This window comes from Dendrobium catenatum, unplaced genomic scaffold, assembly GCF_001605985.2.
Source record: "Dendrobium catenatum unplaced genomic scaffold, ASM160598v2 fragScaff_scaffold_1183, whole genome shotgun sequence".
In the NCBI taxonomy this organism is placed as follows: Eukaryota; Viridiplantae; Streptophyta; class Magnoliopsida; order Asparagales; family Orchidaceae; genus Dendrobium; species Dendrobium catenatum.
In genome coordinates this window covers 7924-31679 of record NW_021319645.1, presented here as the reverse complement: position 1 = coordinate 31679, position 23756 = coordinate 7924, and the positions used below count along the sequence as shown (strand labels likewise).

The 23756-nt window shown below is 33.5% G+C and overlaps 1 protein-coding gene and 1 pseudogene across 1 annotated transcript; both read right to left on the bottom strand.

Annotated features, from left to right (window-relative positions):
* Positions 1–9691: 9691 nt before the first annotated feature.
* LOC114580667 lies at positions 9692–12694 on the bottom strand (annotated as a pseudogene).
* Positions 12695–17051: 4357 nt separating this feature from the next.
* Positions 17052–19580, bottom strand: LOC110113278 (pirin-like protein). The gene is made up of 6 exons (XM_020845781.2): positions 19375–19580; positions 19253–19302; positions 19090–19128; positions 18989–19017; positions 18712–18878; positions 17052–17758 (listed from the first exon to the last, which is right to left on the bottom strand). Exons 1-6 carry the CDS (start codon positions 19491–19493, stop codon positions 17260–17262), a joined length of 903 nt encoding a protein of 300 aa, XP_020701440.2. The 5' UTR covers positions 19494–19580; the 3' UTR covers positions 17052–17259.
* Positions 19581–23756: the final 4176 nt, after the last annotated feature.

Below are 23756 nucleotides of genomic sequence, written 5' to 3'. Positions count from 1 at the left end.
TGGATAGCATATAGGAGATTAAATTATACCGACGGGCACAGAGTGACGACTCTATGAACCAACGTATGGAATCTACAACAACACTATGGATTTTCTTACAACAACACTATGGATTATCGAAGCATGTCGTACTGTCTAGTAAGACTATTTGTATTGGAAAATGCATGTGTACACATTATGACTCGTGATGATTTATTGCTTTATGGATTTGGATTTACTGACGGATTTCGGGACTTACATTTCGTGACGATTTCATTGATTTATATTCTGTCGACTGCGCATTGCACTGTTATAAGATACTGTTAATGATTATGGATACTGTAATTGATTCAATTGATGATATGTATGGATACTATGGATTCATCTCATGGAACTATTGCTTCTACACTGTATTGAACTGCTGCATTGATTCATTTGCTAGTATAGAATTGAGCTTTATTTGTATTGATTTTATGATTTAACTTTACCGATCGATTTAATTGGACTATATAGGTATGTTTTGATTGATCGATTTGATCGATTGATTTGCTGATCGATATTTCCTTACTGTTTAGTGTCTCTACCGCCTGCATTGATTATTGGGTGGGACTATTGACTTGTTTTCGTAATCGCTAGCATAGTTCAGTGACCATGTGAAATAGACTGTTATGATTTGATTGCTACATGCATAGTTGTTTCCAGTACCGTGCTTTGATTCAGTTGGAGGCTTTGGTGCTCTGCTGGGCTTTTTTGAAGCTCATTATATGTGGTTAATATTTTCAGGTCTGAGGCAAGGCAACTGGAATGGAGTATCGAATCAGAAGTCAGACGAATCCTGTTCACTATGGATGACTGGGCGTCACGCGAGCAGGCTCAGATACTCGACTCGCTTATTGGGCTCACGAGCAGAGATAACAAGCTCCTGAGTCGAGCTTGAACTCAGAGCTCGTTCAAAGTTCGAGCTAGATGAGATATATTGCTCATTGAGTCACAAACGAGCTCGAATATTATTAATAATTTTTTTTAAAAAATATTCTTATATGTATTTATTAATTTAAATATTAAAAAATAATAAAATGATAAAAATATAATAATAGTTAATAATATTTAATATTTAATGTTACAATTAATAACAAATGTGGTAAATTAATTAATTATAATTTAAAATACTTAAATAATATTTAAAAAAAATCCCGCAAGGGCTCGCGAGCCGGTCAGAGCTCAGTTACAATGGACAATGCTCGAGTTCGTGCAGACTTTAATGATTTAAAAGAAGACAAAGTTTTGATTAAGACCACTACTCGATCGACTCCACTCAACTCATTTACACCCCACGCGGCTATTTGATTCATATATAATTAATTAATTATAATATGTTTATGCGTGCAAAGTTTTTCTAAGTTTTATTTAGCCCACAAGGACAAATTTTTAGGCCTCACCTTTCTTATTTCCCACTGATTAAAGCCATTCATCTAGTTTGTTACATTTTATCTCCAAATAAACACAAAAGAGAATACGAATTGTAGACGTGAACGGATCTTAATTTTTGCTTTGGCCAATTGTGAGGAAGAAGGGCGGAAGAGGTTTGAAGCAGAAACGCCATTGCAGAAAAGAATAGGCTGATTGAGAGAGGGTAGCTTATCTCGATCTGTTCAGGCCGCCGAAATGGCTTGGGGCGGCGAAGATGGCGGAGAGGATGCCGGCGGCGTTGCAGGAAAATTAGAACAAAAGAATGCCAAATAACCATTTTTTATTCTACTGCAGAACCCGTAAATAATTGGTTACTCAGCCGATTATCAGAATTTTTGAATTAACAAAATTCACCTCTGCCGCTTCCACTCGTCAAAGCCGCCTATAAATAAATGGCATCCGCATCCTCACCAGGTTACCAAAGCCCTTTTACCTAAGTTGTTGTCTTCCAGAAGAAGGAACCTTTCAATCCCTAACACATTCCTTCATGTTCCTCTCCTCATGGGCTAAGAAGAGAAATGTCCTCTGCTGCTGGAAATTATCAATAAGTCAGACATCTCGACCTGAAAATCACTCAAGTCGAGAAGTTGCGGAGCTCCGAAAACAGAATTGGACATCTCAGCTCCCGTCTAGATTCGTTGATCTCCAACCGTGGACAGTCTCTGATTAGCACTGACCGCGATGTCCTCGGCCACGTCCTCTTCCTCTACCCTCGGCGAAGCCGAGGCACACATTACGCCCATGATAGTCGAAGCTATATACAAGCCGCGAGTCCGCTGCGTCGAAAACTTAAATGCCATGGAAATGCCCGCTGCTTCCGCTTGGAGAGCAGGATGCGGATTGAAAATGAGCTTGAACTTCATTATGAAGGAAGTGATATAACCAGAACTCGCAGAAAGACTTGCCAGAAAAAAATAGAAAGAAAGTTGGGATTTTATTATCCTATTGCTATTACTGCCGTTGTCTTTGTTTCCGAAAGCTGTTTTTAGCTTGTTGCAAGCCACCAAGCTTAAAGAAGTAATTACAGAATTTAGATTATCATAATAGCTTAATTTTATTATTTAATGTATTGTTATCCGTTAGTGATTTAAACGTGTAACCGGTTCCTTATATTATTTTTTTTTTTTTGGGAACAATTATGAGCCATAGCTCTTTCCATATAAAGATGAGAGGAATTACAGGTAAAAAATATAGGAAAAAAAACCTATATCCAAATTCTGGGACAGGAAAAAGGAAAAAAACAAAACTCCCTAATTCTTAATTTTACAGAAATAAGAATTGAACACAGTATAGAAAAAAAGACGACAAACAAAAACTGAAACAATTGAGTTCCAATAGAAACCCAAGGGCTCAAGGAATTGCCGCTCTCTTCTACTTGGTGCAAAATTAAACTACCAAGGAAATCTGCCATGCCGAAGGAGAAAATGGCAATCTGTCATCATCGCCAGGCTATACTGGGTCTTTTTTTTTACAGCAAAAATAACAGAGGGAAATTCCCAAAAGATGCCACTGGCGATTAGCAGAACAGGCATAGAAAACTCCCAGCACTAACGTACTCAGAAACAACCCCAAAAATTAGAGCAGTCCATATATATTCTCTCCTTTTCCATTTTGAGGATCTTTGCCAGACAGCACTTTTATTTTATGGACTAAAGTTGTTAGATGAGTGCACCACATTAGTACCAAAAATCCTTTTCATTTCTTTCTCTCCAAATATGATTATACCGCACAGCAAATTATCAAGCAGTTAAAAACGCGCTTATCCTTTTTAATGTTTTTGATCAATATACTCAAAAAATTCTTGATAGATGGATGGTCTCAAAGAAAATATCACCCAAGTATTTAGTATTATCCTAGCCACTGTAAAAAGAATAGTCACACTCAAAAAAATAAGGTTAGTCACACTCAAAAAAACGGTTATTATGATTATAATGAGAGAGTTGCGCTTTTTTGCATTTTATCTTTTTAAGTTTTAATTTTTAGATGGTGATATATTTCATCATCTTTACTGTAAATTGAGGAAAAATAAAACAATTCCAATTGTTTTGAAATGAAAATGTTTCATTCCTAATTTTTTACTTTGCCTTCTAATCTTAGTATTATTTACATTAATTGCTTAAATTTTTTTTTATAATGATAATTTTGACGCATCCTTCGAAATATGATTTGATTGTTATTACATATTAACTGTATACTAAAAAAGGAATATTTTTTTTACCAAATTTTAAGAAAAACCAAATATCATGTTACTTAAATCATGATTTTATGTGAATAATTTCTAAATTTTCATTAAATATGAGCAAAATAATATACTTCTATGTACAAAACTTATTTATTCATATAAATAAATAAAATATAATATTGCAATTTAACATTATTCTTTTTTATTTTTTTACTTTTATTTAATGTGCATAGTTCATAGTGCACCGTGCAATTCCTATTAACAATATATTTACGAAGTTATATTGTTTATTATAACTGTGCTAACTTAAGATTGCCAATTTTTAAGAGATAAGCAATGGCCAAAAATTTAAATAATGTAAAGGAGCATAATTTTACAAAAAATTTTAAAAAGATGACAAAACTAGCCAAAAACAGTTTGAACTAATTCTAAAGATGCCAAACAGTATATAGAATTAGCCATCTGTTTGGGCTAATTCTTTAATACCCAAATTAGTTTTTATAAAAATAGTTAAAATTAATCCTTTAATGGATTACCTTTTTAAATATAATACCTTTATTTTAAATAATAAAAAGATTAATTTATTTCATTTTTTTTTTTTTTTTTTTTATATTTTTTTTTTTTCTTTTTTTTTATTTTTTTTTTTTTTTTTTTTTTTTTTAAATTTTTTTTATAAATAACTTTTTAATTATAATTTAAATACGGATAAATTATGAAGATTTGCTTTTTTTTTTTACGAAAATATGTATAAACAGCGAGTTAAATAATTATAATTAAATTACCCAATAATATACAATTTAATTCACCAAAAAATATACAAATACAAACTAATTTATACAAAAACTATTTGGTATCAAGAATTAGCCAAACAGTTTGGCAAATTCTATAGAAATTAGAACAAACTGTTAATGCCAAGATGCCAAAATAGTTAGGCTTTTTAGGAAATTAGCCAAACAGGGTTAGCAGTTTAGCCTCTTTTTTAAATTTTTATAAAATTATGCCTTTTCACATAAATTTAAATTTTGCTAGTTTCTTCTTCAATTTTTAAAATTTTCATAATATTGAATTTTATATTTGTATTAATTTATTCACTGTAGTTTGGTGTTAGAAATATGCGGATGGGTAGAGTTGTAAATTCGCGTCCAGCGCTTGTACGAGTATTCAGCACTACAAACAGAAAAGAGACTATGAACACCAAAAATTTTTACGTGGAGAAAACACAAAAAGGGAAAAATCACGGGGCCTTAGCCCAGTTGTAAAGTTCCAACTAGTGTTTGTTTGAAGTTAGCGGTTGTCCCGTAACAAATCAAGACGAATCGAGTTTACGCATAAACTTCTCACAAAGTTACAAAGTTCAAGCAAGATTCCCGGAGTTTTTCCCGAAATCCGGCCAAAGTTTGACGTTCGTTCGGGGGAAGAGCTCCGTCTGGTGGTTGAGGAGGAGCTTTCTTCCTCTCTTCCTTCTTCATCTTCTTCTTCTCTCTCTTCATTGAGTCCCCTTGTGAAGAATGAGGCGCTCGTATTTTATAATTTTTCTGTAGTTCTTGGCTCGTAAAAGGCTATCGTGAGATCCATGCGCGAATAGGAGTGGTTTGAATGGGATGGCCGATATTGAACCCTTTCGGATCAACACTGTTATCGTTGGAAATTTGGGAGGCGCTAATGATTGTTTGAAATTTGGTGATCTTGGGCTCGTTGGACTTCGTCTAGTCGATCGCTCGATTCAGGTATAAGCTCGGTAAAATCGGAGACCGTTTTTGGTACCAAATCACGTTTAACCTTTCGAATAGCGCTTCGGGTCCTTGATTCGGACTCATTGGGCTCGGATTGGGGTTGAACTTGGTTGTCGTTGAATTTGTATTTCCGAGACGCTCATTCTTGACTGTAAGCTCGCTAAATCGGAGTTTACTACTTCCGGATTCTAATTTTCAGTTCCAACTAGCTTTTGCTCGAGATTCGTCTGCCCGATCAACAGCTAATTTGTGATGTCGTAACATCACAGCAATATTTTAATGCACGTACAATAAATTAGTACCTAATATTCATATTATATTATTCTTCTATGGCTCCCTAATTTTGAAATTGTTGCAATTTTGATGCAAAAGGATTTTCACCATAAAGTTCATTTGATTATATGTTTTGTGTTGCCTAAAGTTGTTTTAGAAAATTATTATTCAAAAATTTATTCTATTTCCTTTTTGAAAATTATTTCCATATTCTTATGTCATTAATTTATTCTTTATCCAGCATCAATACATATAACATGGAATGATTCAACTTTTTGGTGATGTTTACTTAAAATTCGGAAAATAAATTTATTTTATACATAAAGGTTGCGCCACACATGATGAAACATAAACCATTAATAGACTATTAGGATTCTGCAAATGAAAGGATGGTTAGAGTTTTATGTCGAAGGCTCTCGCAATTTTTGTTAAGTCGTGCGCCACTTCTTTCCTTCCTATTTATGCCCGTAGATTTGGTCTTGAGTGGTTCTTTCTTTCTTAATTGTCAAACCTTTAATGGCCATTCTCGGACATTTGGTCGTGCTTCAATGTTGTGTTATGTGGGATAGCACCCTTGTCTTTGAATCCTTGAGAGTTTTAGTAAAGTCAGTGGGCTTCTTCTAGATTCAATGGCCTTATTTTGGTTGTCCTGAGGATTGGTAAATTAAAGCCAAATTTTCTTGTTCGTTTAAGGAGTATATTACTGGGTATTTCTCTTCCTCTTCTCCCATGATTCTTTGTATGCATACTTTTTTAGTGAGAGAGTTCCAGCAGTGATATGTTCCTGGAAGATGATTGCTTCTTAAGTTAGCTTCTCATTTTTGTTTACCTTTAGTTGTTAAAATTGCCTAATCGTAGGTTGAATATTTGGATTCCATCCATATATTTTCTTGTTAATCTCAAGTTGTCGGTCAGTTGTTTATTGGTTGGTTTGGCTACTAGAAATGTAGCTACTTCAACTCGATAATTGATAGAGATTATAATAGAATTTTTGCTTGGCAGTACTGACCTACGTTATATAAATGAATGTTTTGAAATGTGACTATTAAATGGACGCCTTTTTTATGTGTCCAAGGAAGAAATATCCAATGTCTTGTATAGATTTCATTTCCTAACTTAAGGATGCATTTTTTTTTAACACTCACATGCTCATGCTCTTTGCTTCTATTTTTGGCTTACCATTAAAAACCGAGCAAGTGAAGGCTTCAATGTCTAGGCCATCTATTGCTAGAATTTTAATCCAAACTTATATTACTAAGAAAGTATCGAAAAGAGAAAAGGTTGGTTCCTAAAAAATTCAAAGTCTTTACAAAGGTGGAATTTGATAACGTTTTTTTTTTATCATTGGTAAAATTCAATGATTCATGACAATGTTGATGTTTAATTCTTCCACCCTCATTAGAAAAGAAATATTAAACCATAGAGTTGGAAGGCTTTCACTCAATTGTGGGCTGTAAATACCTAATGAGGAAAATTGCTTGTTAATTGTTAAAATTTGGACTCTAATATTATCCCATAGGGAAAAAAAAAGGGAAAAATTGTTTTTTTTTTTTTGGAAAATTTGGGTTTTCAAAAATTTTTTTGGGTTTTTTTTTTTAATCTCTCTTCCACTAATCATAACGTAATATTCAAGAAGGTTTTCCTAATCCTGTGATGCTAGATCCCGCTACCTTGGATTACCCTTATGCGAGGATATTTGTGGAACATTTATTGATGTTGGCTATTAACCCCAAATTTACGAAATCATCACGTTTACTTAATAAAAAAATTCCCCCATTTTCAAGGGGTTTGAGTGGAATTTGAAATATATTTAATCCGTTCGAACATCCATCCTCTATTGCTATAGATCCAAACCAGTCTATGCGTTAATTGCTAAATACTTACCAGAAATTCAAATATGTAATCAAATGGTTCCTTTTATTATTTTATGTTCCATCTACTAGTATTGTAGACATCTCTAACTTTAACAAAATCATAATTTCCATTCCTATTCTCCCTCTTCTTCTAGTGTAACTTAGGACTAATTTGGACGCGTGTTTTCCTTTCTGTCCTTTTTTATTCTCTTTGAGAAAATGAGAGATTATTCATGTTGCAAAGTAATTTCTCTATAGCGCTTCAGGTAAGAAAAAGAGAAAGATAAAATTAAAAGCAAGAATTAATATTTCATATCTGGGTTAGAATCACTAGAATCTATTTCTTCTTCTTAACTATAATTTCTAATGATTAATAAAAATCATAGTGTTACGCTCTCTCTAATTTAAAGGCTTCTGAGGTTGCTTTTAGCCTTTAGCTTGATTTATTTTCTTGTTCCTTTGCTTATTCCTTTTCTCTCATGCTTATGTTTATTCCTTATAGTGGTATTTTTTGTTGTTAATAATTGTTATTTAATTTTTTTCTTTAATGATATGCATGGCATTTTGTCTTTATTTTGTATCCCTTAATTTAGTGCTTGTTATATGTTGGAATCGTTATAAATTTCTTAACAAATTTGTTCTTGGGGGCCCAAACTTTTTGGCAGGAGGTTTGCTATTCTTGAATCTGTATTCTAATGATTTACTCTGATGTAATGTTGAGTTGAACTTGGTGTTGTTTCATTGATGTTTAGGCATATTTATTGCGCTATGAAGTACAATTTTTTCTTAATGTTTAGGCAAGAATTTACCTTGGTGACAGTTGATATGTCTGGATTATATCTACTTTCTAAATTGTTGGTTGCATGGAGTTCTCATATTGTGTAGCTGTAGTGGCTGATGTTTAAGGGTTATTTTGGATTTTGCGTTCCAATATTATATTTGCGCTCTTTTTCTTTTCTATTTCTACTTATATTGTGCATGTTTTTTTTTTGTTTTTTTTATTTGGGTTTTGTTGGAGTGTGCTCTTCTTGGCTTTTTACACTTAATGATGCTACACTTCATCTGAGTCGATTGCTTTCTCTCTTTGCATCTTCATCTGCAGTTTTCTTTTCCTGCCTATATTTGTCCAATATTGTGCTGATGGGCGGTAGTTCTGTTTGGCACTTGCTTTCTTTTTGGAGTTTTTTTAGCTTTTTAGTGTCTTAGTTTTTGAGTTTTTTTATTGAAATGTCTCATTTTTTATTGCAGAGTATTTTGACCTACGGCTCTGGATTGTCTGGTTGGCTATATCTGTCTTTACTATGTTGGCATTGTGTTTGTGCTCTAACCTTGTTGGTGCTTTTTTGGCAGTTGGTTGGTAGTGTTGAGCTATTTTCCTTATAGTGCTCATTCCTGATGGTGGTTCCAGGTCTGTGGAAGGTTGTGCTTGTTGGAGTTTGGTTCTTTTATGTTGTTAAGTCTTTTGGTGTCTGTCATGATATACATTTTTGCATTGGCTGGATCATTTTAACCTTAACATCAGTATTTTTACAGGGCTCTTTTATGCTCCTTGTGAAGTCCCTCTGGTGCTGAGTTTATAAATGTTTCTTTTATTGGGCCTTTAGATGATTGCTTCTGGAATGAACTATAATGTTTGGGCGCTTTTTAGAGTATCCATTGTAGTTTGCTAATTGTTCTTTGCTTTGTCTTATGCTTTATTTTTTCTTCTCTGTATTTTTGTAAGAATTTTTTTTGAAGGTGTTAGGTCTTGATGTGTTATGGTGTGCTTAAAAGTATTGATTGGAGCTATGGGATTTAGATTTTTGGGTCTTGCCTTCTTGTCGGCCTTTCATTTTTTTTTTTTTGCTGCGTATAATCTTGATTGGATCTTTGAGCTCTTAAGTTTTTTTTTTTTTTTTTTGCTTTTAACACTTTGAGTAGTAGTGAGTTATGAAACCCTAATAAGGACTTGTAATTCTTTTTGCTGAATAATGCATAAGCCTTATATATGAGTTTTATCTTAAAAAAAACATGTACACCAATTCTAAGATTCTCACATATGACTACAATTAAACTCAAAATATTAAAATGAAATTTTCATAAACATTATATTTTAATCATTGTAAAAAACATGAAACATTTAAATAATTTAATCATATTATTCAAAGAAAAAGAAAAGCTCTTAAACATGCTACTAATACACATTATATTTAAGAACCTCATCAGCTCAGTTGATCGTTCCAATGTTTAGCCTTCTCAAATCCATTGTACAAAGATTAAAAATCATTAATGGTTTGATCAATCTCTATCATTGTTCATCACAATGACCAAATTGAGCCACTGGCTCTCCCAAAGGCTCACTCCTACAAGCACAAATCGTAGAGGTCTTATGGCCTTGTTCCACACGTCAATCCCATCACCATGGCCCAACAGAAGAAGGTTATGAGGACCTACTGGATCAGATTTCTCAGTGCCAAAGATGCCCTCACCTTGGAGGATATAAGCAAAGGAATTCCACGTAGGGTTAATAGGTTGACGAATATGTGCTGAGGGCATAAGGGTAAAATCCAAGCACATCGTCGGAGTTCAGGTATACACCGGCGATAAACTTCCATGCCTCGCCGGCAATGACGCGAACGTGATTGTGTCAGTCCGTTGAGGCCGTCATGATCTCCTCTCTCTTCATTTCTTGGTATTTAGGCTCAATCCTGCCAATTGTTTAGGATTTGATAGTGACGATTAAATATGTTGGATTATATAGAAATTAAAGTTTTTTTTTTTATAGTTTTCGTATTGCTTTATAAAGCAGTTTTTTAGTTAAATTTTTTATACTAAATTGTTGTTTTAGAAAGCTGTCTGAATTAATGACATAAGATGCTACAACAAATTTCACAAGATTTAGGCTTCATTTGAGACAGCTTTTTTTGTTGCTTTCTAAAACAGTTTTCTAGTAAAAAAATTCTTGAATTAGAAAATTATACTTAAAAAACTGTTTTAGAAGCAATATGAAATTGTCCCAAACGAAACTTATCCAACTTATTACAAGTTGATTGAATAAAAGATTATGGCTTCGTTGGTGGCAGGTTTATCTTTATTCTCTTTAAAAGAACTTTTTAAGTGTACAACAAATTCTAGTTACAAAATTTTTCAACAATATCCCAATGAAGACGGGCCTTATAGTTAGTTGACCTGCTTTACGATGAGTGCAATATACAAGGAATCTACCAAACTAAATAGATTTGAAACCATAATAATTTTGGTCAAAATATCCTAAGCAAATTTTTTAATATAATTAGGACAACTTTAATAAACTTTTTGAACCATTTTTAGAATAATATTTACCAAATTATGAATATAATTAGCTAAATATTATATTAAAGAAATTCAGTTACAAACTTTTGTTAATATGATAGAAAATACTATTTTAATCCTATAATTTATCATATTTGAACAAAAATTCTAATTCATTTTCCTTAATAACACAAAAATATATATTAAAGAGATTATTTTCAAAAATATATATAAACTTATCTTTTCTATGTTGGATACAGTCTGTATATAATGATTCAAAAATATATATAAACTTATCTTTTCTACCATACCATTATATATAAATATTGAATAGATTGCTGGATAAGGCAAGCCATTGATATTAAATTACTTTCAAGAAGAGTTTTAGATTGACCAAAAACTTGTATTTATTTGGAACGACTTTTTTTTTTCTTCTTAAAGCAAATTTGTAGTACAAAAATAAAAAAATTTCTTTATAAGCAATAAGAAAATTGTTCCAAATGAAGCCTTAGTTTTCGCCCACTTTGACACTCCCCCAATAGAGTTGGAGGCCATATCTTCGGCTTCCCATGGGATGACCTTTTTACTACTTTTTTAGGCAACTTTTTATTACAAAGAATTTTCAAACTAAAAAAATTTCACTGCAAACTTCTTTAAGAAGCAGTAAGAAAGCCGTAAACGAAGTCTTCATTACACTTCAGCTTCATTATTTTTTTTCTAATTTAATTCTATCATGATAACACAAATGAAAAATTTATGATTATTGATCGAAGTCCTTTAATTTGCTCAAATTCAGCATATGATATTCAACTAATGAACTAATCTCAGCATAAATTTAAAAAATTTGAAGCTCACAAAACAACAATAGCAAGCCTTTAGCACACTATGTGGGATTGGCCACATGAATCTTTTTTCTTCATTGTGTTCTATTAAGAGTCAAATTTCTCATTTAAATCTAATAAAGAAAGATGATTTCTAGTGCTTTCTAATATAATAATTTTAGGTCTAACTCTACCTTTCTTAACATAGCTCTTCAAATCAGATCATCGGAAGGACCGACGTTTTATGTGGTCAAGTCATCTAAGATATCTCTCTATAATCTTATCTACCATTGGTGTTCTTCATAAAATAAAATAAAAAAAGAAAGTCCTCGCATATTTCTTCTCCTATTTTAAGACTTTAGAGTTGCTTTCGGCGTTGAAAATTTTGTGGAAATAAAGGTTGATTTCTAACTTTTTATGCTCACATTTTGTTTTTGGATGATAGATTAATCCAAAGCTGCAATCCCTTTGAAATCCCCGCTCCTAATGGCATTTCTGAGTGAACAATCCCTCGGTCGGCAGTCATCCACTGAAGATCACCAGTTCTTAGTATGCCCACATGACCTTCAAAGTCTTCATGTTTATAGCTCCCTCATAACATAAAAAAAATAATAATAAATTCGAGAGTATTAAATGTTATCAGATAGATCGAGAGAGCTCTGTTACTCTCCTTCTTGTTGCAATTAGAAGATTTCGAATTACCTCAAGCATGTATGTTACTGTCTCAAAACCTGCAACAGAAGAAGACAACAATCAAGGAGAATAAACTTCTTTGAAAAATAAGAATTTCCTAAGCTACGTACCTCTATGTGGATGATCAGGAAATCCAGCAGGAGTGGCAACTGCATAATTCAAAGATTATTACAAAGCGATTAAGGAGACAAAGAACTTTTTTTTATAGACGAAGAACTGAGCAACATATGAAAACGCACCTGAGAACTCATCCAGAACAAGAAATGGATCGAAATATTTCAGCTCATATCTGGAAGAAGAAAGCATTATAAAACCAGTCGAGGTAAATAACCCCTTCATATATTCTGAAGAAAGAAAAAGAAGAGATAGATTATCATAAGAAATCTTACCTCCCAATGCTTCTCCTGACGATGGCGCCATTCCCCTTAATTTATATAAAGTAAAGTTAAATAGAAATTATATATTTTTTATTTGTATAAACTATAATGATTTTATAGAAATTTTAAGATGGTTCTTTATTTTTAATTGATTTTGATTTTTTTATTTGTTTATAAATACTAAGATATTTATATACAATAAATAAAATTTTTAGAAAGTGTCAATTTTTTAAGAACATCGTAATAAAAATAGAGTCAAATTAATTTAATCCAATTTTTTTCAATACTATTAGATAAGTTTAAATATTTTTTAGAGATATGTATATATGTTTTCATTTGTATTAGTTTATATTAACCTTAATACAACACCAAAAAATCTACAAAATAAAACATAGGTATTAAAGCAAGAATGTGAACTAGAAATTATCAAGTTCAACTTTAATATATATAAGGGGGTCAATTAATGACATGACAAAAAAATTCGGCTCGAATTTGACTTGAAAAATCTGAGCTTGAGGTCAACCCATTTAACAACAGCTAGGATTCTGATCCTATTTCTTGACTTGTTTTAGTATTCGAGTAGTATTTAAGTCCACCCACTAACCCGAAATTCACCAGAGTCCCACACCGCACCGCAAAAGCAACCCCGCACCTCTATCACGCTCGCCTGCCTCTCCCTCACGGCCAGCGCTCTCCCCAATGGCCAGCGCTCCACCCTTGCCTGCTCGTGATCGCACTCACGCTAGCACGTGTGCTTACGCAGTCTTGCTCGACGCTCATGTGATCACACTCGGGGGTTGCAAGTTGAGTCGGGCCAGCTGGATAAGGGGCAAGTCAAGTTCGGGTATGAATTTCTATCCCGTTTGTCTAATCATGTAGGATCAGTTGAGGCAGATAAATTTCTAGTTGGACCTAACCCAACCCTATAACCCATTTTGACACCCTAAATATATACAAAATTAGTTTTCATGAAACTTGTAGTTGAAGTGAAATTTTCAATTATACTAACCCAATCACGCCTCTTGATTCTAATCCACAAGAGCATAAATCAAGCACTCAAGAGATTAGTTATCAACATCACCATGCTATTTTAATGAACAAATGATCTCCAAAGTTGACATGTTTATAGAATCTCAAGAGTCATCAATGAACCTGAAAAACTAGAACTATACAACTTATAATGAATTGATCGAGATGGATGAGTAAATCACTTACAAAATCCAAGGAGCAATAAAGGTTTTTTTATAATTCTAAATTCAAAATATTTTTTGATAGTTTAATAAATTGTAACACATACCTACTGCCATCGCTACGCCTGCAGCCAACGTCAACATCACTGCCAACTACCACTTTCTAGCATCATCTTTGTTGGCCAAGACCACTATTAGCCACTATAACAATAAGCAACTGTTGGCCGCCGCCCTCCATCACTGGCAATTGTGCTAGTCCCCTCATCGCTAGCAGCTAGTGGCCAACTCTTGTTCGCCCGTTTCCCACTTCTATCGCCAACCACCATTATTGTGGGGCTTTATATCGCATTCATTTTAATTTAAATCATAGAAAAAATCAATCACCTTTTTTTATTTGTACTTATTGAAATAACTTCAAATATTTTAATATTAATATAAAAATAGTATATTACTATTAAAATAAATTCAAAAATTTGAATTATAACTAAGTTTAGGGATATATAATCTTATATTTTGATTCTTCCATTGCCTATAATAACAAATGATGATATGTTAATAATTCTTATTGAGTACTCCTAGAAAGATGCACATATTATGTGAAATATGAGATATCTACAATTATATGATCAGAAGCTCATGAATCCTTCATTCATGATTGATTCTTATGAATATTACAATTAAAGCCATTTATGACCAAATCTTATTAGCTAGTTGATTTGATGTTAATGTCAAATATGGCTAGAAATTAGCTTATTTAAACTTGACTTAATTCCATCTTTAACATTATAATTGCTCTTAACTAATTGATGGCATTGTAAATTTTGATTGCCTTAGATATTCATAACCAATATTGAAAAAAAAAATGTATGTGGTTAATAAACTTATATGAAATAATATTTGGCTAAAGAATATAGAGGTTAATAAAATCAACAATGTAGTTGTTTCACAAATATTTTACAAGTTATAAATCGAACTTAATGTCTAGGCCATCTATTGCTAGGATTTTAATTGAACTTAATACTACTAAGAAGTATCGAAAAGAATTAAGGTTGCTTCCTAAAAATTCAAGGTCTTTACAAAAGGTGGAATTTGATAACGTTTTTTTTTTAGTCATTGTAAAATTCATGATCATGACACTGTCGTATGTTTAATTCTCCATCCTCATCTTAGAAAACAAAATATAAAACCTAGAGTGGAGGCTTTCACTCAATTGGTGATAAATACTAATGAAGGAAATGTTGTTAATGTTAATAATTTGGACTTCTAATATTATCCCCATAGAAAAGATTGTGAATGGTGTTCAAATGGTTTTTAATCTCTCTTCCACTAATCATAGTAATATTCAAGAAGGTTTCCTAATCATGTGATGCTAGATCCCGCTACCTTGGATTACCTTATGGAGGATATTGTGGAACATTTATTGATTGTTGCTATTAACCCAAATTTAGAATCATCTCCTTTACTTAATAAAAAAATTCCCCCATTTTCTAGGGATGTTGAGTTGAATTTTGAATATATTAAATCTGTTGAACCTCCATCCTCTATTGCTATTGATCCAAACCAGTCTATGTTAATGCTAATACTACTCCAGAAATTCAAATATGTAATCAAATGGTTCCTTTTATTGATTATGTTCCATCTACTAGTAGTGTAGACATCTCTAATTTACAACTCATAATTTCCATTCCTATTTCTCCCTCTTCTTCTAGTGTAACTTAGTCTAATTTGTAGGGTGTTTGCCTTTCTGTCCTTTTTTTATTCTCTTTTAGAAAAGGGAGAGATTATTATGCAGATGAAGGTGTCTTTCATAAAGATGTTCATTTAAATGTTATTCATGTTGCCAAAGGTAATTTCTCTATAGCTTCAGTAAGAAAAAGAGGAAAAATAAAAATAAAAGCAACAATAATATTTCATTTGGGGTTAGAATCACTAGATCTATTTCTTCTCTTAAACTTATTTCTAATGATTAAGAAAATCATGTGTACACTCTCTCTAATTGGAAGGCTTCTGAGTTGCTTTTTTAGCTTTCGCTTGATTTATTTCTTGTTCCTTTGCTTTATCCTTTTCCCTCTGCTTATATTATCCTTAGAGTGGTATTTTTTGTTGTTAATAATGTTATTAATTGTTTTCTTTTAATGATGACGATGGCATTTTTGTCTTTATTTGTTTTATCCCTTAATTAGTGTTATTATATGTTGGATCCGTCTAAATTTCCTTACAAATTTGTTTTGGGGGGGCAACTTTTGTAGGATGTTTGCTATCTTGAATTTGTATTCTAATGGTTTAGCTCTGATTTTTGTTGAGTTGAACTGGTGTTGTTTCATGTGATGTTTAGGCAGAATTTATGGCTATGAATACAATTTTTTCTTAATGCTTGAGAATTTACCTTGTGACAGTTGATATGTTGGATTATATATTCTTTCTAATTGTTGGTGCATGGAGTTCTCTATTGGTATGTAGTGGCTGATGTTTAGGGTTTATTTTGGATTTTTCGTCCTAGATTATATTGGTCTTTTTTTTTTCTATTCTACTTATATCTGTGGCATGTTTTTTTTTTTTTTTTTTTTTTTTTTTTTTTTTTAAATTTGGGGTTTTGTTGGGAGTGGGCTGCTTCTTGGTTTTTTTATCTTTGTTGGTATTTAGCCCAAGTTGGTTGTTGTTTGTCAAATTTCCCAAAGGTTGGACACTAATGATACTACACTCATCTGAGTCGATTTCTTTCTCCCTTTCATCTTCATCTTCGGGTTTCTTTCCTGCTATATTTTCCAGTTTGTGCTGATTGGGGGTAGTTCTGTTTGGCACTTGCTTTCTGTTTGGAGTTTTTTAGCTTTTTATTGTCTTAGTTTTTGGTTTTTATTTCTGAATGTCTCATTTTTTATGCAGATATTTTGACCTAGGTGTGGATTGTCCTGGTTGGCTATATCCTGTCTTTACTATGTTGGCATTGTGTTTGTGCTCTAACCTTGTTGGTGCTTTTTTAGGCTAGTTTGGTTGGTAGTGTTCTAGCTATTTTCCTTATAGTGCTCGTTCCTGATGGTGGTTCCAGGTCTGTGGTAGGTTGTGCTTGCTGGGGTTTGGTTCTTTTATGTTGTTAAGTCTTTTGTGTCTGGTCATAGATCATTTTTGCATTGGCTGGATCATTTTAACCTTAACATCAGTATTTTTACAGGGCTCTTTTATTTTTTGTTGAATTAATGCATAAGCCCTTATATATGAGTTTTATCTTAAAAAAAACATGTCATCACCAATTCTAAGATTCTCACATATGACTACAATTAAACTCAAAAATATTAAAATGAAATTTTCATAAACATTATATTTTAATCATTGTAAAAAACATGAAAACATTTGAACAATTTAATCATATTATTCAATGAAAAAGAAAAGCTCTCAAACATGCTACTAATACACAATATATTTAAGAACCCATCAGCTCAGTTGATTTCCAATGTTTAGCCTTCTCAAATCCATTGATGCAAAGATTAAAATCATTAATGGTTTGATCAATCTCTTCATCATTGTTCATCACAAATGGACCAAATTGAGCCACTGGCTCTCCCAAAGGCTCACCTCCTACAAGCACAAATCGTAGAGGTCTTATGGCCTTGTTCCACACGTCAATCCCATCACCATGGCCCAACAGAAGAAGGTTATGAGGACCTATTGGATCAGATTTCTCAGTGCCAAAGATGCCCTCACCTTGGAGGATATAAGCAAAGGAATTCCACGTAGGGTTAATAGGTTGACGAAGATGTGCTGAGGGCATAAGAGTAAAGTCCAAGTACATCGTCGGAGTTCGGGTATACACCGGCGATAGAACTCCCATTGCCTCGCCGGCAATGACGCGAACGTTGATGTCAGTCGTTGAGGCTGTCATGATCTCCTCTCTCTTCATTTCTTGGTATTTAGGCTCAATCCTGCAAATTGTTTTTATAGTTACGATTAGATACGTTAATTATATAGAAATTAAGGCTTTCTTTGGGATAGTTTCGTATTATTTTATAAAGCAACTTTTTAGTTAAAAAATTTTTATATTAAAAAGTTATTTTAGAAAGCAGTAAGAAAGCTGTCTGAATTAATGATGTAAGATGCTACTACCAATTCACAAGATTTAGGCTTCGTTTCGAACAGCTTTTTTGTTGTTTTTTAAAACAGCTTTCTAGTAAAAAAAAATGAATTAGAAAATTTTATGCTATAAAATAGTTTTAGGAAGCAATACGAAAGTTGTCCCAAACGAAGCTTTATCCAACTTATTACAAGTTGGATTTGAATAAAGATTATGGTTTTGTTTGGGGCAGTTTTCTTATATCTATTTAAAGCAACTTTTTAATTAAAAATTCTAGTTAAAAATTTTTCTGCGACAAATTCCAATGAAGACGAGTCTTATAATTAGTTGACTTACTTTAAGATGAGTGCACTATATAAGGAATCTACCAAATTAAATAGATTTGAAATCCATAATAATTTTTGTCAAAATATCCTAAGCAGTTTTTTTAATATAATTAGGACAACTGTAATAAACTTTTTGAACCATTTTGTAAAAAAAAAAAAAAGTAATGTACTAATCTCAACATAAATTTAAAAAATTGATGCCCACAAAACGACAATAGCAAGTCATTAGTTGACTATGTGGGATCTGTTATATGAATCTTCATTTAAATCTAATAAAGAAAACTGATTTCTAGTACTTTCTAATAAAAATTTTTAGGCCTAACTCTACCTTTCTTAACATAGCTCTTCAAATCAGATCATCAAAATGACCGACGTTTTATATGATCAAACCATCTAAGATGGCACTCTATAATCTTATCTACCATTTGGTGCTCTTCATAAAATAAAATAAAGGTTGATTTCTAACTTTTATGCTCACATTTTGTTATTTGATGATAGATTAATCCAAAGCTGCAATCCCTTTGAAATCCCCGATCCTAATGGCATTTCTGAGTGAACAATCCCTCGGCCGGCAGTCATCCACTGAAGATCACCAGTTCTTAGTATCCCCACATGACCTTCAAAGTCTTCATGTTTTATAGCTCCCTTATAACATAAAAAAACAATAATAAATTCGAGAGTATTAAATGTTATCAGATAGATTGAGAGAGCTCTGTTACTCTCCTTATTGTTGCCATTAGAAGATTTCGAATTACCTCAAGCATATAAGTTACTGTTTCAAAACCTGCAACAGAAGAAGACAACAAGCAATGAGAAGAAACTTCTTTGCAAAATAAGAATTTTCTAAGCTACTGACCTCTATGTGGATGATCAGGAAATCCAGCAGGAGTCGCAACTGCATAATTCAAAGATTATTACAAAGCGATTAAGGAGACAAAGATTTTTTTTTTTTTTTCTGATTCTAGTCAAAGCTCTCAACCCACATATCGAACTGAGATACTGAAAACACGAAAACGCACCTGAAAACTCATCCAGAACAAGAAATGGGTCGAAATATTTCAGTTCATATCTGAAAGAAGGAAAGGATCATAAAACCAGTAGTCAGAGGTAAAAGAAGACATTTTATCGTAAGAAATCTTACCTCCCAATGCTTCTTTTGACGATGGCGCCATTACCCTCATGCTGCGGCCTCGCCATGAACTTCCTCACTACGCGTCTTGGTTTCTGAAGAAAAATGGGGATCTCCTGTGTTTCAGACATCTCTATATATTCTCTGTTATTGAATTGGCAGGCAATTTTTGAGGAAAAAGGCTCTTAATGGGGAGTTTGGAGGTGGAGGAGAAAAGAGTTTTATAGAGGAAAGTCGAGGTTTTGGATTTTTCTCTTGTTTCATCTGTACATTCCTATGGCTTATTTTCCTTGGATTCGAGTGGATGGGAAGCCATGAAAGCTCCATGAGAAGTGCGTTCGTCAGGCTGAGCTCAAGCGCACGCAATCATTTTCAAAGAGTAGAAGTAAAAAAAAAAAGAGAGCTCCTAATAAGGATAAAGATCAAAATAATTTATTTAGATTAAAGTAAAATAGAAATTATATATTTTTGTTTTGTATAAACTATAATGATTTTTTTAGGAATTTTAAGATGGTTTTTTTTATTTTTAATAGATTTTAATATTTTATTTGTATATAAAATATTTAGATATTTATATACTATAAATAAAATAAATATAATAAAATTTTTAGCATGTGTCAATTTTTTAAGACGCGTGATAAAAATAGAGCCAGATTAATTTAATCCATTTTTTCAATATTATTTGATAAGTTTAAATATTTTTTAGAGATATGTATAAATTTTTTCATTTGTATTAGCTTATATTAACCTTAATACATCACCAAAAAATCTACACAATAAGACGTAGGTATTGAAGCAAGAATGAGAACTATAAATTATCAAGTTTGACTTTAATATATATAAGGGTGTCAATTCATGACACTACTCAAAAATTTGACCCGAATAATCTGAGTTCGGGTCGATCCATTTAATAAACAGCTTGGATTCTGGTCCTAATTTTTCGCCCGTTTTAGAAATCAAGTAGTGTTTGAGTCCACCCAGCAACCCGCAATTAACCAGAGTACGACCAGCATCCCCCGCACCGCACTGTAAAAACCACCCACACTTCTATCATGCTCGCGCCCCGAGGCATGCACTCACCCCTCACTTACTCGCAGTCGCGCCCTCGCTAGCACCTGTGCTTGTGCAGTCTCGCTTAATGCTCACGTGATACCTCTCGCATGTTGTAAGTCAGATCGGGGTTGGGTCAACCTAAATAAGAGGCAGGTCGGGCCCGAGTTTGTATTTCTGACCCTTTTGTCTAACTAGCCTGGATCAGTTGAGGGGGGATCAATTTCAGGTTGAACCCGAACTCAACCCAATAACCCATTTTGATACCCTAAATATATACAAACTTAGTTTTCTTGAAACTTGCAGTTGAAGTGAAATTTTTAATTAAACTAACCCAATGCTGCCTCTCAATTCTAAGTCACAAGAGCATAAATCAAGCACTCAAGAAATTAGTTATCAACATCACGACACTATTTTAATGAACAAATGACCTTCAAAGTTGATATGCTTATAGTATCCTAAGAGTCATCAGTGAACATGAAGAACTAGAACAACACAACTTATCATGAATTGATCGAGATGGATGAGTAAATCACTTATATGATTCAAGGAGCACTAGTGGGAGTTCAGAGAAAGTCCCCAAGAAAGTATCCCAAAAGGATCATCCAACTCGTCAGCCATTTAAAAAATGTCATATAGTGAGCTTTTAACTTCAATACCCATCATTAATCACAATCACAACCTTAACAATGACAAAGAATATATCCCTCCACCCAGGCAAGTAAGGAGGAGGGAGCTATAGCTGATTAATCCATTTTTCAGAGAGTCTAAGAAATGTTAGAAGTCAATTGATTGATTTCATTGATATGTCTAATATGATCACTATCAACCTAACTACTTTTCCCTCCATCTAGGAAAGTAAGGATGAGAGAGCTAGTGCTGGTCAATCCATTTTGTAGGGAGTCGAAGAAATGCTAGAAGTCAACCATTGTTGATGATGATATCAACATATTGCTTTTGATAACTTGAAAAGGAAATTTCTACAAGGAAGAATAGAATTGGTAATTGAAGAAGCTTAGTATTTCTTATCTATTTCAATCGATATTTTAGTAGCATGGTATAGAGTATATATATATATAGTAGCTGTTAACAAACTTATACTAAGTTTGTTAGAGAGAAACATTACAGTTGTTTGGTATGTGATAGAAAATTTGAGTGGCTTGAAGTTCCATGTACATCAGTACTATTTGCATTACTTGCACATTGTTGTTACATACCCCTTCAAGCTGATGAAGTGCTAGCTGCAATTAGTTTGTTGGAGATAGCCTAAAATTGAGAGATTGTAGTGATTTAGTGAAGATAGCGATGCGTTGATCAAGAGTAGCTATGTGATGCACAATAATTTGTTTAGTTTGAATGTAGTCGCAAATGAAGTGACATTCCACTTCTATGTGTTTTGTGCCAGCGTGAAACACTATATTTTTTTCTCGAGCAATTGCTGAAGTGTTATCATAATATAATAGAGTGGGGATAGTGGAAGGTAGATGAAAATCAGCGAGTAGACACTTTAGCCATATTATTTTAGAAGTTGATGCTTCCAATGCTGTATATTCCGCCTCAGTGGATGAGTGAGCTACTATTGTCTGCTTCTTAACTTGATAGGATATCAAAGATTTGCCCAAGAAGTTAAAGCTTCCTGAGGTAGATTTGCGATCTTGAGTGTATCCTACCCATTCAAAATTATCACAACTTTGTAGAGTAAGAGTATCCTGGTATAATGACAACATGTATGAGATTAATCCTCGAATATATCTCAATAGTCTTTTGAGTGTGTCGAAGTGACCCATGAGGGGTTTGTGCATGTGTTGGCATTCCTAATGGACAACAAATGTGATATCAGGTTAGGTGAGAGTCAAGCACTTCAAAAAGCTTGCTAATTGCCGGTATAGGTGCGAATTAGAAAAATCAACTGTGTTTAGGTCAGTTATTGTTCTCTTGAAAGTGCTGGGAGTGAATACTGACTTGGAGTTATGCATTCTTGCTCGGTTTAAAAATATATACTGAGCATACTGGGTTTGGGTGAGCTTAAGACCATATGAGGTGGAGGGGACTTGGATGCCTAAAAAATGTGGAAGGGAACTGAGGTTACACATGGAAAATTGGGATTGTAGGCTGTGGAGAAGACTTTATAGAGTGGGTTGATCATTGTCGATGAGTAAAATATCGTTGATGTAGATGAGAATGTACATGAGCATGGAGCTGGATTGACAGGTTAGGAGTGATGGATCATCATCACTAAATTTTAAATTGAAGACTTGTAGTTGTGTCTAAAGGGTGGCATACCCCTATCACAGAGATTCTTTCAAGCCGTAGATGGATTTCCATAATCTGCAGACATAATGCAGATGGTTTTGATCGAATAAACTAGGAGGCTTTTTCATATACAACATTTCTTATAGATGATAGTGTAGAAAAGCATTAAAGACGTCAAGTTGAATGATGGGCCATTAATAGTGCAGAGCAATGAGAATGAAGACTCGAACTGTAGACATTTTAGCCATGAGGATAAATGTTTTTTGATAGACAAGTTCATGCTATCGATTGAATCCTTAAGTTATCAATCGAGCTTTGTATCAAGCAGCTGGCATGTCTGAATTCATCTTAGTATGGTAAGTCTAGCGGCAACCAAGTATGTTCTTCTCACGCGATGGTGGTACCAACTCCTAGGTGCCTGTGATTATAAAGCTTAGAATTCTTGAGACATTGCTTTAAGCCAATGTACATTCTTAGATGCTTCTAGATATGTGGTGGGGTCAACATGGTGAAGAATATGAGATAGGTTGAAGATTTGCTTTGGTTTGGTGATACCACTTTTGAGTTTAATGGTCATGTGGTGGGAGGAAGGTAGTAAGGTTGTGGTCGAAGAGCTTGGATGAGAAGAATTAGTATGAAGTGACTTCATCTAGGCTAGAATGTGTAGTGTGAGGCAGGCATGATATTTGTTGAGGTGGGGAATGATGAGGTGATGGTACCTTGGATGGTCTGAGGTATGGTGGGAGACAAGATGCTAGAACTTATAGTAAGGGATAGGGGTGTCAATTTGTGATACCACCCAAAACCCTACTCGGACCCACACCTACTACCAACGCTACGCCTATAGCCAACATCAAAATCGCTGCCAACCACCACTTTCTACCACCGTTGTCGTCGACCAACGCCACTGCAACCATAAGCAACTATTGGCCGCCGCCCTCCATCCTTGGCAATTGTACAAGTCTCCTCATCGCTAGCAGTTTATGGCCAACATCTCCGCCAGCCTGCTTGTCTGTTGCCCACCCCTATCACCAACCACTATTTTTGTGGGGCTTTATACCACATTTATTTTAATTCAAATCATACAAAAA

Bases quoted from the DNA above. Each gene is read 5' to 3' on its own strand.
- LOC110113278 (XM_020845781.2), bottom strand. From the start codon at position 19,493: ATGTCTGAAACACAGGAGATCCCCATTTTTCTTCAGAAACCAAGACGC. The intron at 19,303-19,374 runs GTAAGATTTCTT...TCCTTCTTTCAG, and splicing joins GTCAAAAGAAGCATTGGGAG to ATATGAACTGAAATATTTCG. The intron at 19,129-19,252 runs GTGCGTTTTCGT...TGAATTATGCAG, and splicing joins TGTTCTGGATGAGTTTTCAG to TTGCGACTCCTGCTGGATTT.